At 43.2% G+C, this 20,344-nt stretch overlaps 1 protein-coding gene across 1 annotated transcript in view; it reads right to left on the bottom strand.

Moving 5' to 3' along the window:
* The window catches only part of LOC134339291 (adhesion G protein-coupled receptor E1-like), an 85,175-nt gene extending 65,051 nt beyond the window's left edge, over nt 1-20,124 (bottom strand). Inside the window, exons 1-3 of the mRNA XM_063035668.1 lie at nt 20,100-20,124; nt 5,992-6,111; nt 5,181-5,316 (exon numbers count right to left, since the gene is read on the bottom strand). Of these exons, the coding sequence (XP_062891738.1) occupies nt 5,181-5,316; nt 5,992-6,111; nt 20,100-20,124 (281 nt within the window). The remainder of the gene's footprint in view (nt 1-5,180; nt 5,317-5,991; nt 6,112-20,099) is intronic.
* Nucleotides 20,125-20,344: the final 220 nt, after the last annotated feature.

Raw genomic sequence — 20,344 nt, 5'->3', positions numbered from 1 at the left:
ATAACCCATGGGTGAAATGGACTCTTAAAATATGGAAAACTATCATAAAAGTATATAAACTAGAGGGGGATTTTGCAATTCTTAAATGGTGTGCATATGACTCGGGTTTTACGCCAAATAAACTGGATGCTAGATTTAAGGAGTGGACAGCTAAAGGAATAACAGCTATTTGCAATATAATGAAAGAAGGAACACTGTTTAGTTTTGAAATGCTTAAAGAGAAACACTTATTAGAAAAACAAGACTTTTATCGGGATTTACAGATGCAACAGTATGCTAATAGGAGGGTTTAAAACGTAACCAAGTCAAGTAAATGTTTGATAGAGCTATTTAGAGAAGTATATAATTCAGATAATGGTAGTAGAATCATTTCAAGCATATATAAGGGTTTGTCAAATCTTAGAACACATTCAACTTCATACATTAAAACAATATGGGAGAAGGAAGGAGGGATAATTATATCTGAGGAAGAATGGACAATAATATGGAGGCATCAATGGAAGTGTACCAGTTCACAGAAATGGAGGGAGTTTGGATGGAAAAAATTGATAAAATATTTTATTACTCCTCCTCAGAAATCCCATTTTGATAGTAACCACCCTGTTTGCTGGAGAAATTGTGGAAATCAAATTGTGAACCATTGTCATACTTTCTGGGATTGCCCCGTTATCAAAGGCTATTGGAGTGGGATACACAATGCCCTTCAAGACATCTCTAAATGTGAAATACCCTTAGAAAGTAAGACCATATGTTTTGGGTATATACCTCAAGAGTGGTTGAAAAGAGATGAATATTTAATGAATATACTGCTGGTGGCTGGTTACCAGGAAATAGTTATCACAGCAGAGCCCAACTTTAAATGCATGAATGGAAATTACAATGGATGTTTACAAAATGGAGAAGACAACATCATCTGTTAGTCATAAGTTGGAACAATTTGATTCATACTGGGAAAAATGGTTTAACTACATAACACCTCATAGGTCTGATTTTATTCTCACAAATCAATGAATATGTTGTAAAAACAAAAAAATCTACTTGTACATAGTTTTCTCCTTTAGCTTGTTCATTCTTTCATCTCCTTTCTATACCTCAGACAAATATGATGTGGATATTTGTGGCAAATATGAATATATAATCTATATGTACAGTGTCTGAAGTACATCTTATGGAAATGTTTGTTCAATGATGAACTTCAATAAAAAATAAATTGCAAAAAAAAATGAATAATAATCATAACAGAATCAATGAAAGATGCCCAACTAGGGCAGTCACCCAGAGTGCAGAAGACAACAAACTCTGCTAATAGAAACAGAAATAATAATAATAATAAATAAGCAATAACTATCGACAACATGAGATGAGGAGTCTTTGAATCTGGTTCTGGGAACACGTCAATGATGATGCAAGTGAAGTTTTGTGACGTTATTTCCTTTGGTTCAAGAGCCTGATGGTTTAGCGGTAGTAGCTGTTCCTGAACCTAGTGGTGTGAGTCCAGAGGCTCTTGAACCAAAGGCAATAATTTCTGTCAGTAGATGAATCACAGTGTTGTATATGCTGACATATATGTACTTTGATAATAAATTTACTTTGACTTTGATTATGATGTTGATCGATGTGGGAATTTAGGATTCCGGACTTAAGCAGTAATGACCATGGTAACTAAAACTGTTAACCAGCTTGGATGTGGTCCTAAAGGTTGTGTTGATGGTGGTTTCTTGTTTTCAAACGATCTGTCTGGTCAATATAGGTAGATGGAGCTAACAAATTGCTACAGATGTACAACAGAGAGCATTCTGACTGACTGCATCACCATCAAGTATGGAGGGGCCAGTGCACAGCACCAGAAAAACATACTGAGGGTTGTAAACTCAGCCGGTTTCTATGGGCGTTAGTCTCACCACCATTTAGGGCATCTTGAAAACACACTGCTTCAAACAGGTGGCATCCATCATGAAGGAACCCCACCACCCAGGACATGCCCGCTTCTCAATACTGCCATCATGCACGAGGTACAGAAGCCTGAAGACAAACATTCAACTTTTTAGGAATATCTCCCCCTCCTCCATCAGTTTTCAGAACAGACAATGAACCCATGAATATTACCACACTTGTTTTGCTCTCTTTATTTACTACTTAATTAATTTTTGAATATGTATTTCTGACCAATTTATAGTACGTTTCATATATCGCACTGTACTGCTTCAGCAAAGCAACAAATTTCACAACATACCTCGGTGATCATAAACCTGATTCTGATTTCTGTTTGTATTGGAGCCGTCTCCTGAGGCAATAAATTCCACAGATTCACCACCCTCTGCTAAAAAATTCAAGCGACTACAGCAGGGGTCCACAACCTTTTTTGCACTGTGGACCGGTTTAATATTGACAATATTCTTGTGGACCGGCGGAGTGTGGTGTTAAACACGACCGGAATATAGGTGATAAATCAACTATAAGTCACTTACAAGTGGCTAATACACTCAATTTCGTTTCTAAGGGGGTTTGTCTAATGAACTTAATATTAAGCACACAGTGCATATTTTCCTCACATCAATATAGTGATAAGTGAATTATAACAGTGGTCCCAAACCTCCGGGCCGCGGACCAATACGTTGCCACGAAGAATTCAGTGGTTCAGTGGTAGCCAGAATTCACCCAGCACATCTTTAAGAAAAAAGCTGAAATAAACAAGCCGATTGTGTTGCCTCTGATCTGGGCCGGCATCAATTAGCTTGTTTATTTCAGTTTTTTTCTTAAAGCTGTGCTGGGTGTGTTCTGGCTACCGCTGTTCCACTGCATTCTTTGCAGTCCGGAGATTGGGGACCACTGAATTATAAGTCACTTATAAGTCAATAGCATCATAACATTTTAAGTAACGTTTGGATATTAAACACACAGCGCATACTGTCCTCGTGTGAACATATTAAATCATTGCAACACACCAATATCGCTGAATCAGTGGGAGCCCTGGGCTTGTTTTCCTGCAACAACATGGTCCTATCGAGGGTTGATGGGAGACAGCGATACTCGAATGGGTTCCTTTTGTCCACTCTACTTGGCAATTTAGTTTTCGTTGCATTCATTGCAGAAAACTCCACTTCACAGCGATATGATGTTGGAAATGGAAGCAACGTTTTCAGTGCTTTCGTGGCTATCTCAGGATATTCAGCCTTGACTTTGATCCAGAATGCTGGCAGAGATGTTATGTCAAACATATTTTTCAGCCCATCATCATTTACAAGCTCGAGGAGTTGATTTTTTTCCCACGCTGACATGGGAGATCACCGGAAACATTCACAAATGGGTCACGGACCCATTCCTTTGAACGTCTTGGGTCACTGATGACCTCGCGTGCGTTAAAGTTCAACAGTGGGCATGACAGGGTATGAGGAAAGGTGCAGCTGTCTCATATCGTTTCATATCGCCAAATCATATTGTTTCCTCGCAGCCCGGTATCACGTGCTTTGCGGCCCAGTGGTTGGGGAGCACTAGACTACAGGCCTAGAATCATCAAATGCTCCTCATATGTTAATCGTGTCATTCGTGGGATCATTCTCTGGACCCCCTCCATTGCCAGAACATCTTTTCTTAGATAAGGGGCCCAAATCCGTTCTGACCAATGCCTTCTCAAGCCTCAGCATTACATTCTTGCTTTCATATTCTAGTCCTCTCTTTTATTCAGCATTAATAACCAGAGCTGTCCAAAGATCTAAAACCCCCACTTTTTTTTTGCCTTACCTCATCTTTAATATTTCCTCTCAAAGCAGCAGCAGCCATGAGATTATTCTTTAATTTTAGGAAATGCCCCAACACTGCGACATATTTCTCGCCAACTATTAGTGACAGAAAATCACTGTTTTTTGAACACAAACACACACAACTGATGCTTCAGCAGAATCCGGTTAATTAGGGAAGCCATTTTTGGGACAACTCTTAAAGAACAAAAACTAAATTGAGAAAATAGCCTCATTTTCTTTCAGTATTTGGGACAACTATGCTGCTTAATTGGGGTAGGAGCTTTTCCAAACAGTTTCTAACCAGTGTGATTCACGTCCACTTGCATGGCCGTTAGACACTGCGCTATGCTTAGAGCAATCAGCCTTTAAGTAGCGTCAGTTACATGTGTTTGTGTTCAAAACGCAGTGACTTTTGTCATTGAAAGCTGGCAAGAAATTAGCAGCAGAATTCGGAACTGTTTTGCTCAATGGAGTTTCAACCGTTCGGACTTGAAGATACCAGACATGGCCAAGAGTGAAAATGAAACCATATCACTACTTCAACAAATTAGGAATTACAAAGGTATGGACAATCATTATGAATATTATCAATAAAAATGAAGAATTGGAGGATGCAATTGTCCAAAGTAATCTATAAAGGCAGTCTGTTGTCTGTACTACAAACGTTTGTAGCTGTCTGCACTGATTTTGTTCATTTACAGCCAATCAGAAGTACACAGCAGATTAATTCCTCTGTTGATAACTATTAAGAATTAATACACAGTTTTATAGTACTCTAGTAGTACTGGCGGTGTACTGATTCGTCTGCATTTCATTTAAATACGTAAATTGTTAGTTAAATGATAGTTTGACATTTTAATAAGTTTTAATATTTCCATGACAACCACTGATTGGACCAAAATGTGCTGGTCTTGATGCGTCCCAATTATCAAGAATCCATTGTATTTAAAAACTCTGCTCTCAGCAGAGTATAGCGTCCAATATACACACACATATGCATGATTGACACTAGTTAGAAATTGTTCGGCAACCGTCTCCTGCCCCAAATAAGCTGCATGGTGTCCAAAGTAACTGAAGGGATTCTTGGCAATGTTCACAATTAGTTTTTGTTTTTTCAGCGTTCTCCCAAATAAGCGGCTGCCCCAATTAACTGATGGCCCAATCAATCAGAATCCACTGTATTTAATGTATGTTTTTCTTGTGAATGACTCTTACATCATGCTATGTGCCTGTGATGCTGCTGCAGGTAAGACCGTAAGATCAAAAGACATAGGAGCAGAATTAGGCCATTTGGCCCATCTGGTAAGTTTTACATTGTACTAGAGCATACATCAATTTGTGCATATTACAATAAACTAAACTTTGACTTTGACTTTGACCATCCTGGAGATTGGCAATTTGATCTTTATTCTATGTCACAGTTATTTATGGTAATTATCTTCACAGCTCCTCCTTCCACTGGAGCCAGCCTTCTCAGTCGACTGAAAACCTGTGCTGCAAATACACTTGAATGAACCATCTGTGTTCTGACAAGTTGCTTCATGGGCACACGGAGTGGAAGTACATTCATCAATATCTGTGCAGACGGAGAAACATTTCAGGGATCTTTCAACTACACATTAGGGTCCCTTCGTTCTTCAATATTCCCTAGTGTCCTACCATTCATGGTATATACCCAACCTTCAAGGTCTCCACCCTCACACTTATCAGAGTTAACTTTCATCGACCACTACCCTGCCCAGACTTCTGTACAAACTCCTTACAGAATGCACTGGAATTGAACTCCAAACTCTGAAACCCCGAACTGTAATAGCGTTGCACTAACCGCTACTCTACCGTAGCGCCCCCTAGAGTCATGGAAAAGTACAGCACAGTAGAAGCATCAGCTCAGCTCGTCAATGCCGATCCATTTAAACAGCCTACTGCCATCAACCTGCACCGGTAACACTCCATACCCCTGCTATCCATGTACCTACCCAAACTTCTGGTGCTGACAACTCCTTCCACACTCTCACAACCCTCTGAGCGAAGAAGATCCCCTCATGGTTCTCTGTTTGGAGACCCATCCAACCTCAGTGGAAAAATCCTGTTTGCATTTTCCCTATCTACAATATACCCCTCGTAATTTTGTTTCATTCACAGTCTCTAACATAGTGGTCGCCAACCAGTCGATCGCTACCTAACACATTCATAACCAACAATTCAGATCTCGAAAATCATTCTTGATTTCATAGTTATTTAAATTCCTCACCTTCACAGTCCTGATTGACTGTGTTGTACCCTTGCTTGCATTGACACTTGTAAGAGCCAGCTGTGTTCCAACACCTTTTGCGAGGTCCACATATAGCAACATTTTTACATTCATCAATATCTGTGTAAAGAGGAAGAATTCTTTACAATCGTAAACATTTTGCTCTCCATTACAAGTGGATTCTACTGTAGTTGATGGAATTTAGAAAACAATATCAGGGATGCCACGGTAATGTAGCGGTCAGCACAACGTTATTACAACTCAGGCTATTCCGAAGTTCAGAGATCAATTCCGACACTGTCTGTGAGGGGCTTGTACATTCTCCCCACGAGTGTGTGGATTTCCTCCAAGTGTTGTGGTTTCCTCCCAATGTCCAAAGATGTACTGGTTGGTAGGCTAATTGGTTATTGTAAACTGTCCTGTGATTAGGGTAGAGTTAGATAGGTGGGTTGCTGCAGTGTGGCTCATTGGATCAGAAGGCCTGTTCCATACTATATCACTAAATAAATAAATAATATTAAAGTTGACTTTTGTAGCGATATGATTTTTAAAAAGTGCCAGATTTTCTTCAAAACCATTTGGTTCATACATACCCTTCATAGAAGGCCACCCACTGTCTTCACTGGTCGATGTGTCAAGTCCAGACCCATCAATGTGCTTGACATATACATTTCGATTCCATCTTCACACTAGGGACACCCCTCTGAATATTGTGCAACACTACCATCACATTAAATCAACTGGTTAAAAAGGCCTCTGGTGTGTTGGCCTTCATTAGTTGAGGATTTGTGTTCAAGAGCAGAGACCCGCATGGTAGTTTGCCTCCCTGGTGCCAGGGTCCGGGATATTTCTGATCGTGTCCAAGATATCCTGAAGTGGGAGGGTGAAGAGCCAGAGGTCGTGGTACATATAGGTACCAATGACATAGGTAGGAAAAGGGATGAGGTCCTGAAAGGAGAATATAGGGAGCTAGGAAGGGAGTTGAGAAAAAGGACCGCAAAGGTAGTAATCTCGGGATTACTGCCTGTGCCACGTGATGGTGAGAGTAGGAATACGATGAGGTGGAGGATAAATGCGTGGCTGAGGGATTGGACCAGGGGGCAGGGATTCAAGTTTTTGGATCATTGGGACCTCTTTTGGCGCAGGCGTGACCTGTACAAAAAGGACGGGTTACACTTGAATCCTAGGGGGACCAATATCCTGGCAGGGAGATTAGCGAGGGCTACTGAGGTGACTTTAAACTAGAATGGTTGGTGGGTGGGAATCAAATTAAAGAGGATAGGCGTGAGGAGGTTAGTTCACAACAGGGGGATGGGAACCAGTGCAGGGAGACAGAGGGGTGTAAAGTGAGGGTAGAAGCAAAAAGTACTAAGGAGAAAAGTAAAAGTGGCAGGCCGACAAATCCAGGACAAGCATTAAAAAGAGCCACTTTTCAACATAATTGTATAAGGGCTAAGAGAGTTGTAAAAGAGCGCCTGAAGGCTTTGTGTGTCAATGCAAGGAGCATTTGTAATAAGGTGGATGAATTGAAAGTGCAGATTGTTATTAATGATTATGATATAGTTGGGATCACAGAGACATGGCTCAAGGGTGACCAAGGATGGGAGCTCAACGTTCAGGGATATTCAACATTCAGGAGGGATAGACATGAAGGAAGGGGAGGTGCGGTGGCGTTGCTGGTTAAAGAAGAGATTAACGCAATAGAAAGGAAGGACATAAGCCGGGAAGATGTGGAATCGATATGGGTAGAGCTGCGTAACACTAAGGGGCAGAAGACGCTGGTGGGAGTTGTGTACAGGCCACCTAACAGTAGTAGTGAGGTCGGAGATGGTATTAAACAGGAAATTAGAAATGTGTGCAATAAAGGAACAGCAGTTATAATGGGTGACTTCAATCTACATGTAGATTGGGTGAACCAAATTGGTAAAGGTGCTGAGGAAGAGGATTTCTTGGAATGTATGCGGGATGGTTTTTTGAACCAACATGTCGAGGAACCAACTGGAGAGCAGGCTATTCTGGACTGGGTTTTGAGCAATGAGGAAGGGTTTATTAGCAATCTTGTCGTGAGAGGCCCCTTGGGTAAGAGTGACCATAATATGGTGGAATTCTTCATTAAGATGGAGAGTTACATAGTTAATTCAGAAACAAAGGTTCTGAACTTAAAGAGGGGTAACTTTGAAGGTGTGAGACGTGAATTAGCTAAGATAGACTGGCAAATGGCACTTAAAGGATTGACGGTGGATATGCAATGGCAAGCATTTAAAGGTTGCATGGATGAACTACAACAATTGTTCATCCCAGTTTGGCAAAAGAATAAATCAAGGAAGGTAGTGCACCCGTGGCTGACAAGAGAAATTAGGGATAGTATCAATTCCAAAGAAGAAGCATACAAATTAGCCAGAGAAAGTGGCTCACCTGAGGACTGGGAGAAATTCAGAGTTCAGCAGAGGAAGACAAAGGGCTTAATTAGGAAGGGGAAAAAAGATTATGAGAGAAAACTGGCAGGAAACATAAAAACTGACTGTAAAAGCTTTTATAGATATGTAAAAAGGAAAAGACTGGGAAAGACAAATGTAGGTCCCCTACAGACAGAAACAGGTGAATTGATTATGGAGAGCAAGGACATGGCAGACCAATTGAATAATTACTTTGGTTCTGTCTTCACTAAGGAGGACATAAATAATCTTCCAGAAATAGTAGGGGACAGAGGGTCCAGTGAGATGGAGGAACTGTGCGAAATACATGTTTGTAGGGAAGTGATGTTAGGTAAATTGAAGGGATTCAAGGCAGATAAATCCCCAGGGCCAGATGGTCTGCATCCTAGAGTGCTTAAGGAAGTAGCCCAAGAAATAATGGATGCATTAATGATAATTTTTCAAAGCTCATTAGATTCTGGACTAGTTCCTGAGGATTGGAGGGTGGCTAATGTAACCCCACTTTTTAAAAAAGGAGGGAGAGAGAAACCGGGGAATTATAGACCGGTTAGCCTAACGTCGGTGGTGGGGAAACTGCTGGAGTCAGTTATCAAAGATGTGATAACAGCACATTTGGAAAGCGGTGAAATCATCGGACAAAGTCAGCATGGATTTGTGAAAGGAAAATCATGTCTGACGAATCTCATAGAATTTTTTGAGGATTTAACTAGTAGAGTGGATAGGGGAGAACCAGTGGATGTGGTATATTTGGATTTTCAAAAGGCTTTTGACAAGGTCCCACACAGGAGATTAGTGTGCAAACTTAAAGCACACGGTATTGGGGGTAAGGTATTGATGTGGATGGAGAATTGGTTAGCAGACACGAAGCAAAGAGGGGGAATAAACAGGACCTTTTCAGAATGGCAGGCGGTGACTAGTGGGGTACCGCAAGGTTCAGTGCTGGGACCCCAGCTGTTTACAATATATATTAATGACTTGGATGAGGGAATTAAATGCAGCATCTCCAAGTTTGCGGATGACACGAAGCTAGGTGGCAGTGTTAGCTGTGAGGAGGATGCTAAGAGGATGCAGAGTGACTTGGATAGGTTGGGTGAGTGGGCAAATTCATGGCAGATGCAATTTAATGTGGATAAATGTGAAGTTATCCACTTTGGTGGAAAAAATAGGAAAACAGATTATTATCTGAATGGTGGCCGATTAGGAAAAGGGAAGGTGCAACAGACCTGGGTGTCATTATACACCAGTCATTGAAAGTGGGCATGCAGGTACAGCAGGCGGTGAAAAAGGCGAATGGTATGCTGGCATTTATAGCAAGAGGGTTCGAGTACAGGAGCAGGGAGGTACTACTGCAGTTGTACAAGGCCTTGGTGAGACCATAACTGGAGTATTGTGTGCAGTTTTGGTCCCCTAATCTGAGGAAAGACATCCTTGCCATAGAGAGAGTACAAAGAAGGTTCACCAGATTGATTCCTGGGATAGCAGGACTTTCATATGAAGAAAGACTGGATGAACTGGGCTTGTACTCGTTGGAATTTAGAAGATTGAGGGGGGATCTAATTGAAAGGTATAAAATCCTAAAGGGATTGGACAGGCTAGATGCAGGAAGATTGTTCCCGATGTTGGGGAAGTCCAGAACAAGGGGTCACAGTTTGAGGATAAAGGGGAAGCCTTTTAGGACCGAGATTAGGAAAAACTTCTTCACACAGAGAATGGTGAATCTGTGGAATTCTCTGCCACAGGAAACAGTTGAGGCCAGTTCATTGGCTATATCTAAGAGGGAGTTAGATATGGCCCTTGTGGCTACGGGGGTCAGGGGGTATGGAGGGAAGGCTGGGGCAGGGTTCTCAGTTGGATGATCAGCCATGATCATAATAAATGGCGGTGCAGGCTCGAAGGGCCGAATGACCTACTCCTGCACCTATTTTCTATGTTTTTATGTTAAGAGCTGTGAGGAAATATTGCAGCTCTATAAAACTCTAGTTACACCATATTTCACAATTATCCATACTGGAATTTATTTATTTACCGGAGAGGAACTCAGAGGGATCAATATACAGTGCTGTGCATTCAGAGATGCCCTTCTACACACCATTGTTGTAACCCATGGTTATTTGAGTTACTGTCGCCTTCCTATCAGCTTGAACCAGTCTGGCCATTCTCCTTTGACCTTTCTGTTGTGTATTTAATATCTCAGAAATATTTGAGTAATATTGTAAATATATTGTTTGAGTAAGTGTTCTGGTTCAAAACTAAATGTACATGAGTTATCCCTGGCTCTGGCTCTGTGGTTTTGCTTTTAATTCGTTTTGTGTTTTGGAGTTACAAAACATAACACTTTCTCATTACAAGGTGTTTTCACTCACAGAACTGCTGTTCACTAGATGTTCTAGAGTCTGTCGTGTGTGAAAATCCCAGGAGATCAGCAGGTTCTGAGATACTCAACCCACCCTGTCTGGCACCAACAATCATTCCACAGCCAAAGTCACTTACATCACATTTCTACTCCATCCTGATCTTTGGTCTGAACAACAATTGAACCCTTTGACCATGTCTGCATGCTTTTGTGCATTGAGTTGCTGCCACATGATTGGCTGATTGGACATTTGCATTAATGAGCAGGTGTACATGTGTACCTAATAAAGTGGGCACCAAATGTACATTCATTGAAACCATTAATTGAACTGTATCACCCATTTAAACCTCAACCAAACTCAGTCACCTGAGGGAATTTAAAACTCACCGAAACATTTGTTTTGTGATGGTTCAAATCGATGACCTGGTTGACACTTGTGATTTTGGGACAGAATGTCTTGGAACATACCACAGCACAAGATAACTAGAAAAATGAAAATGAAGCAGTTAGACTTTGGTTCTGTCATTTTTACTCCTTCCCTCCTGGAACACAACACCCCAATACTGAACATAGCCAGAGATGATGACAACTGTGGGACGGTGAGAGAGTTAATAGCCCCACCTCCTGAGATGGGCAAAATCAGACTTTGGATTGATGGCATTGATCACAGGAGTGTCTGTGCTTTGTTCTCAGTGACCAAAATCCAGCCACCAGTATTGACTTCTGACACTGGTCTCCAAAGCTCATGTGACTCCACATCACCTGTTGAAGTTATCTGCACTGGTTCAGGAGGCTGATGGTTAAGGGTAATAACTTCCTGAACCTAGTGGTGTGAGAAGCAAGTTTTGCCTTCTTTTGTATTTTGATTGTTTGTTAGTCTTTGTTTATGTAGAGTTTTATATAAATTTTACTGTATTGCTTTATTTCCTTGTAAATGTCTTCAAAAAATGAATCTCAGGATAGTACATGGTAACTTACCATATGATAATAAATTTATTTTGAACTTTGAAGTGATAAATATTAACTAATATCCAAACAAGGTGTTATGAGATAGTATTCGTGAGTTCATGGACATTTCAGAAATCTGATGACAGGACTGATGGCAGCTGTTTGGAAAACATTGAGTGTGGGTCTTCAGGCTCTGTACTGCTTTGTTGATGGGACTATTGAGAAGAGGAAAAGTCCTGGATGGTGAGATACAGGAGCCTTAGGTCTCAATAACTGTTCAGGAACAGTTATTACCCAACAACCATCAATCTCCTGAACTACCATGGATAACTTCACTCTCCTCAATGATGAACTGATTCCACAACCTATGGATTCACTTTCAGGAAGTCTACGTCTCATGTTCTCTGTATTATATATTTACTTTTTCTTATTGACATGATTTGAACTCTTTTGCAGATTGCTTGTTTGTCAGTCTTTATTATTTATAATGTTTAATAAATTCTATGGTATTTATTTATGTTCCAGTTTTTGCCTGCAAGAAAATGATTTCCAAAGTAGTATATGGTGACATATACTTATTTTGATAATAAGTTTACTTTGAGCTTAAGATTTCCAGTTTAAGTGTAATTTTCTCTCAACCATCAACAATGGAACTAATTATTTTCCATCCCATCCCTCCAAAAGATGAACTCCAATGATTGGAGTGCTGCACCATTGGAATTCCCAGCAAAGTCCACAGCATCAACATCAACACAACATATCCTGGGCCCAATACATTGATGCAGTCATGAGGAAGGGACATCAGTTGCTACACCTTGTTAGGAATTTCTATGGAGGAGAGTGGTCCGATGGGTTGCATCACCACCCAGGATCAAAAGAGTCAGCAGACTCAGCCAGTTCCATCACAGACACCACCCTCCCATCATCAAGGACATCTACAAAAGACAACGCCTCAAAAGGCAGCATTCATCATTTGGGACCTACCCCCTTCTCATTACTACCATTAGAGAAATGGTGAAGATACACACTCAACATTTTACGGAACAGCTTCTTCTCCACTATCTTCAGATTTCTGAATGGCCCAAGAACCAACGAACACTACCTCATTAGTCCTTCTCTTTGTACCATGCATCTATTTTATAATTTATCGTAATTTTATGTCTGCTCTATAATGCTGACATAAAGCACGAATTTCATGTTATAGAAGACAGTGATAATGAATCTGGGTCTGATCCTTTTGTGCCAGTTTCCCAAGGACTCAATGCCTTGATTTTGCAAAGACTTACAGTATCTATTTGCACGTTAAATATTCCTAATGATCCAGCCTTCACCATCCTTGGTGAATTCAGAGCTCCAGAGATTCACTGTCCTCAGGGAAGAAATTTTTGTGCATCACAACATGCCATCACTGGGGGTAAATTAGGTTACCCTGGAATTTGGAAAGAAAGATTTGGAATTCCTCTCCCCGAGACAGAAACAGATAAGGGCTGAGAGTTGCAAGACAAGGGTCAGTCATTTTCCTTGTAACTAAAATGCGAGAAAATCTGCAGATGCTGGAAATTCAAGCAACACACACAAAATGCTGGAGGAACTCAGCAGCCAGGCAGCATCTGTGGAAAAGAGTAAACAGTCAATGTTTTGAGCCAAGACTCTCCAATAGGATTGGAAAGGAAGGGGAGAAGTCTTAGTGAGAAGTTGGGGGAAGGGGAGAAACAAGTACAAGGTGGCAGGTGATCGATGAAACCGTAAGAAGGGGAGGAGGTGAAGTAAAGAGCTGAGAAGTTGATTGGTGAAGGAGATAAAGGGTTGCAGAAGGGGGAATCTGACAGGAGAGGACAGAAGACCATGGAAGAAAAAGAAAGAGGAGAAACACCAGAGGGAGGTGATGGGCAGCTAAGGAGATAAGGGGAGAGAGGGAAACAGGGAATGGGGAATAGAGAATGGTGAAGGAAGGGTGGGGGGAACAATTGCCGGAAGTTCAAAAAATCAATGTTCACACCATCAGGTTGGAGGTTACCCCGATGGAATATAAGATGTTGTTCTTCCAACCTGAATGTGGCCTCATCGCGGCAGTAGAGGAGACCATGAACTGACATGTCAGAATGGGATTGGGCATGCAATCCAGAATTGAATTGGGTGGCCACCGGAAGATCCCATTTTGTGGCAAATGGATCAAGGGTGCTCAGTGAAGTGTTCTCCCAGTCTACGTCGGGTCTCATGAATATGCAGGACACAGGGAGCACTGGATACAGTACGTGACCCCAGCAGACTCACAGGAGAAGTATCACCTCACCTGGAAAGACTGTTAGTGGCTCTGAATAATAGCGAGAGAGGAGGTGTAGGGGAAGGTGTGACACTTGTTCTACTTACAAGGATAAGTACCAGGGGCGGAGATCATTGGAGGGGGGATGAGTGGACAAGGGAGTCAAGTAGGGAGTAATCCCTGTGGAAAGAGGAAACGTGGGGCGGGGGGAAGATGTGCTCGGTGGTGGGATCCCATTGGAGATGGCAGAAGTTACGAAGGTTATGTGCTGGAAGTGGAGGCTCGTGGGGTGGTAGGTGAGGAACCCTATCCCTGGTGTAGCAGAAGGAGGATGGGGTGAGGGCAGATGTGTGCAAAATGAAAGAAATGAGGGTGTGGGCAGCATAAACGGTGATGGAAGGGACGTCCCTTTCTCTGAAGAAAGAGGATATCTCAGTTGCCTCATAAGCAACTTCCCCCAACTTCTCACCCTGACTTCTCTCCTTCCGTTCCAATCCTATTGAAAAGCCTCAGCCTGAGAATGGGTGCAGGATGCAGCACCAATGCAGTCGTCAATGTAGTGTAAGAAGAATTTGGAGGATGATGCTTGTGTAGGCTTGGAACATGGACTGTTCCACGTAGCCGATCAAAAGGCTGGCATTTCTGGGTCACCTGTGAGCGCCCATGGCTGCATCTTTAGTTTGAGGGAAGTGGAATTAACCAAAGGATAAATTATTGAGGGCAAGAACCGGTTCTGGAAGACAGAGGAGAGTGGTGGGAAGGGAAGTGTTTGGGTCTGTTGTCCAGAAAGAAGCAGAGAGCTTTAAGGTCCTCCTGAAGGGTGATGGAGATGTATTGGGAATGGACACTCATGGTGAAAATGAGACTATCAGGGTCGGGGAACTTAAAGTCATTGAAAAGATCAAGAGTGTGTGAAGTGTCACGGACGTAAGTTGGAAGGGACTGAACCAGGGGCACAAAACAAAGTTGAGGTATGCAGCCACAAGTTCAGTGGGACAGGAACTGGCAGAAACAATGGGTCTACCTGGACAGTCAGGTTTATGGACTTTGGAAAGGAGGTAGAAACGGGAGGTGCGGGGTAAGGGAACTCTCAGGTTGGTGGCAGTGGGTCGGAGATCCTCAGAGTCGATAAGGTCAGCAATGGCGCACGAGACAATGGCCTGGTGCTCCTTAGTGGGGTCCTGTTCAAGGGGCAAGTAAGAGGAGGTGTCTGAGAGTTGCTGCCTGGCCTCAGCAAGGTAGAGGTCAATCTGCCAGACTACTGTTCCCAATTTATGCTTCCAAGATCTTGCCTGATAGCCTCATATTTCCCCTTACTCCAGTTAATAGCTCTTTTATTTTATTCTTTTTTTATGGGCATGATGTGGTTTTTATTCTCTGCATTTTGGGTGTTACAATCTATATATATATATATAAAGATATAGTTTATATATATATATAGATATATTTTTTTAATGGTACACCTCCATGGCATAAAAATTGGTCAAGTATCCCATGAAATACTTCCAGACCAGTGACTACGTGGGTTAAATACAGAGTAACACTCCTTCTGTGTCATCCCATCAAACATATCCTCAGCAGGATATCATGGGTTAAATTCATGGTAACTCTTCGTTTGCAATGTACCACAAGCTGTCAGGGCACTGGAGCAGGGATCCAATCGCAGACCCAGTACTGTGCACACAGTGATATTAACTGAGTATCAAATCCCAAGGTGCAAACAAGGTCATCGTCAAAGTTCAGGCAGAGATCAAAACATCCAGAGAAATCCAAAAACCAGAATTGGAGAAACAGAGTCGATATTCGGACAGACAGAGTTCAGATACGAATGCTGGAAAGGCTCAGGAAAATTCACTGGCACAATCTGGCAACAAACAGGTGAAAACACAGGACTGAAATACACTGAGCAATAAACAGAGAGGCAGATGATAGTTGGAGCACAATGAGACACAGCGGGCAGCAGTACAGGTAATAATGAGAAACCGATGAAAGACGGAGTGCTCACTAATACAGAAGCCAGAGTAGAGCAGGAGCGGGGACAGGAGCACATGGCAATACAAAACCACAGACTGACAGCTAGGGGGAAAACACACATAAAGACAGAGTTCAGGTGGAGGTACTGACACAAGGACATCATGGTGTAAGTACAGAATGAAGCTCCCTTCACATTGTCCCATAAATATATCATGGGCAGAGACAACATGAGTTATATACAGAGTAAAGCTACCTCCACCAAATCCAATCAATTGTGAGGGGGCAGACCACAGACTAAGTTCTGTGATGGAATTCCTTCAGAGGGACATGGATATGAGAGTCCAGCCTGTCTCAAGCTGTGGAGGAGCCAGTCCCGGGACAAAGGTACCAGGGTTTGAAGAGTCCACTAACAGACCTGCAGCTCATAATGTACTAAAATGTGCAAGGTCCCAGATAATCTGGACTGTGACTCGCTCTTCTGACTGGTGGGGAAATGGTGGAGGCTTCATCACCAGATCAGGAAGATATGCTCGATGACAGCCCTTCCTGCTCATAGAAACATAGAGGATAGGATGAGACCATTCAACCCTTCAAGCCTGTGCTGTCAGTATGATAATTATACCTGGCCCTCTGTCTCTGACCATTTTCCTGCTCTGTCCCCAGACAAGGATCCAGAGGGAATAGGAGACTTGGCCTGTACCTTTAACAGACTGTTCTCGCCTAATCAATCCAGCCAGGATGCACACACAGTTTGTGGGGCCACCTTCCAAACATTGTCTCAGATACTCCCGAACAATGGTGGAACTGACCATTGTCCTCCACCAGCTCTCAATAAGATCAGTCACCAGGGCAGGCCGGGATGACCTTGGAGATCCTCAGAGATTCCGGAATCAAGCACTTGGGAAAACCAGGTGACTGGGTGGATGTCCCTCTCGTGACACAGTGTGGTCATTGCCATGTTACCGACTTGTGTGCCAGCCAGAAGCCATTCAGCCCATCCATCCCACACCAGCTCCAGCAGAGCAACCCCTTCTGACTTCTTACTTGCTGAGGCCCAACGCCAACTCTCAGACGCCTCCTTTTACCTACCCCTCGAAAAGGACCCCACTAAGGAACAGCAGGCCATGGTCATCCACACTATCACTAACCTTTTTGGCTCTGAGGATCTCCCATCCACCGCCACCAACCTCACAGGTACTGCACCCCACACCCCCCATTTCTACCTCCTACCTAAGATCCACAAACTCATTTCATGCATGTCTGCTTACCCCATCCTCCCGCCACCCTACCAGGGATAGGGTTCCTCTTGTCCTCACCTAATATCCCTCCAGCCTCTGCGTCCAGCACATAACTCTCTGAAACTTCCACCACCTCCAATGGGATTCCACCACCAAGCACACCTTTCCCTCCTCCCCCACACTTTCTGTTTCCCTATGAGACTCCTTTGTCCAATTGTCCCTCCCGATACTTATCCTTGCAAGCGGAACAAGTACAGCTGCCCCTACACCTCCTCCCTCACGACCATCCAGGGCCCTAAACAGTCCTTCCAGGTGAGATGACACTTTACCTGCGGTTCTGTTGGGGTCATTTACTGTGTTCGGTGCTCACAGCATGGCCTGCTGTACATCGGTGAGACCCGACATAGATTGGGAGACCGCTTCGCTGAGCATCTACGCTCTATCCGCGAGAACAAGTCAGATCTCCCAGTGGCACCTTTCTAATTTCACTTCCTAGTCCCATTCCATTATATCCATCCATGTCCTCCTCCACTGTCATGACAAGGCCACGCTTAGGTTGGAGGAACAACACCTTATATTACTTTTGGGTAGCTTCCAACCTGATGGCATGAACATCAATTTCTCATCCTTCCAGTAATGCTCCCAACCCCAGACGCCATCCCCACCCCTTCTCCATTACCCATCCCTTTTTCTCCCTCTCATCTCATCTCACCAATCAACTTCCCAGCTCTTTACTTCATCCCTCCCCCGGTGGTACTCTTTCCCCTAGCCCACCTTTTAAATCTACTCCTCCGCTTTTTCTCTCCAGTTCTGCCAAAGGGGTTCGGCCTGAAACATCAACTGTACTTTATTCTATAGATGCTACCTTACCTGCTGAGTTCCTCCAAAATTTTCTGTCTGGTGCTTGGATTTCCAGCATCTGCAGATTTTCTCTTCTTTGTGTCCTGTTTCCCTTCTTATTTCCCTGTTTCCCGGCAACATTCTCCCTCAGATGCCCATCAACTCCCCTCTGGTTATTTTGCTTTTTACCTACACTAAGAGGTAGCTTTCAGTGATAATTAACCCTGTATATCCTTGGGATGTGAGAGGCAACTGGAACACCCAGAGGAACCTCATGTGCATGGGAAGAACATGCAAAGTTCACAGACAGTACCTGTGATCAAGACTAAACCTGGGTCCACTGACTCTCACTTCCTCAGAAGCTCGAGTCTGGTCTTCTCCCTCAGCACAGATGGCAGCATCTTTGCCCAGAGAACATTCACCCCCTGGGCCACGTGCTGGCCCATGCGATCTACCTTGAACAATACCGTGAATTCATGGCTGGTCCTTTTAGGGTGATGTCCGTTTGTCCGAGATTTGGTCCAACATCCTCAGAGGGTTGGTCCACTGATTTCCTCTCCCTCTTCAGCCAGGAGAAGATGCTCAAAGGGGTGGACAAAGAGTATCTTTACTGGACTCTGGGCTCATTGAATTAGCCCAGGACTTACTTCTGAACACTGCCACAGAACAGGCCCCTCGGTATCAAAGCTGAGGACCAAGACTTTGGTTCAGTACAATACGTAGGCTATAAACTTGCAGGCCTTAATAGGGAGGACAGACAGTAATGCAGATTCTTAGTTTAAAGGACAGCATCTAAAGCACTCAAAAATTGACCTAGGCTTAGTTGGCTTAGTAGAGTTATGAGGAGATGAAGTATGATGTACCCAATCTTAAATCTTTATTTAGCTATTGCTGCACATACCATAGGCCTGATTTCTCAAGCAATGCCAAAGCGTTTTTATCTAGGTATTTTTCTCAACCATGTGTTCTGAGAAAGTAAAATGGAAATGAGAGATAAAAAGGCCAAGAGAGATGGCACTATGACAAACTAGGAAACTTGACAATAATCCAATAATCTTTTTGAAAAATGAGATGCTCTGATTCGCGCTCAGCGGCATGTTTCCAGTCGCTAAAACCAGTTTCGAAGATGGACTGAATGTTACCATCACTGAAGATGCGGCATGCAAAACAAACCACACAGCCGGTGGAAGGGGAATATAAGAGCCATATGATATGTACTCACCATTTACGAGCTTGCGTTTGAAGTGAAATTTGGAGAAAAAAACATTTCTGCTGTTTGTATACTTGTTCCAAAGCTTTGATATCCACATCCCTAATCAGGCAGGGCTCCGGCCCTTTCTTAGCCCTGTATACTTGAACTGAATCATCTAACATTTCCTTTCCCCAGCGAGCAGGATCAGTGCTGTAAGGATCTTCAGTAGTGGTAACGTTAACATTAATGGCAGCCCAATTTGGTTGTTCGGAGGCCTCTGTGGTCGGGAATCCCAAAGTCAAGCTCTCTGCCTCTTCAATGTTAGCTGCAGACTGTGGCATGGACGGTGGTCCTGTGCTAATGCTGGTGCTGGCACTAGCTGTTGAACAAGTCTCCATTTGTCCACCGGTCTCAGACTGTGACAAGAGTGATGGTACTGCTGCATCATCGAGAACAGGTCTAAAAAATTCTGTCAATTTCAATGTCTTTTTTAATGCTTCTTTCCCACGTTCCTCTTTTTCTTGTTTCATTTTTCTTTTCTGTGCTCCACTTCCGTATTTTTTTTGTCCACCGTGATGATAGCTACCTATTTTGGGCCCCCCTGCAGCTCTGGTCCCTGGGCTGCAGCCCAGCCTAGCCCTGCCTAAAGTCCAGCCCTGGTTGTAGACTTGAAGATGGAAAGGAATGGACAAGCAACAGGAATATGATGAGGAAAGTTAAGGGAGAGGGGAAGAAGGGGGAGGGTAGGACAAAGAGCAACAGAAGGGAGGGAGTGAGGAGGAAGAAGGGAGGTAGAGGAGTGGAGAGGGGAGGGAATAGAGTGGGCCAGAGACAGAAAGAGAAATATTCCAGAATTAACACTTACCCAGAAGAGGCAGGCAGCTGCTCATGTTGCCGAGACCCATTCTCTACGCACCTCCCCCTTTCTAGTGTCAGATGTCACGGTGAGCTCTGGGTTTTATATGCTGTATAATCTCACCATCACACTGACTACACAATGGAGAAGGAAATGAAGTTTGCTTCCTGAAAACGTCTAAAGGCAAGAGTCCTGATGAAAGTCTCAGCCCAAAACATCAGCTCCTTATTCCCCACCATAGATGCTGCTGAGTC

Source organism: Mobula hypostoma, chromosome 29 (assembly GCF_963921235.1).
Source record: "Mobula hypostoma chromosome 29, sMobHyp1.1, whole genome shotgun sequence".
In the NCBI taxonomy this organism is placed as follows: Eukaryota; Metazoa; Chordata; class Chondrichthyes; order Myliobatiformes; family Myliobatidae; genus Mobula; species Mobula hypostoma.
The sequence above is the reverse complement of the archived record's forward strand: the minus strand, read 5'-3'. Positions and strand labels throughout refer to the sequence as shown.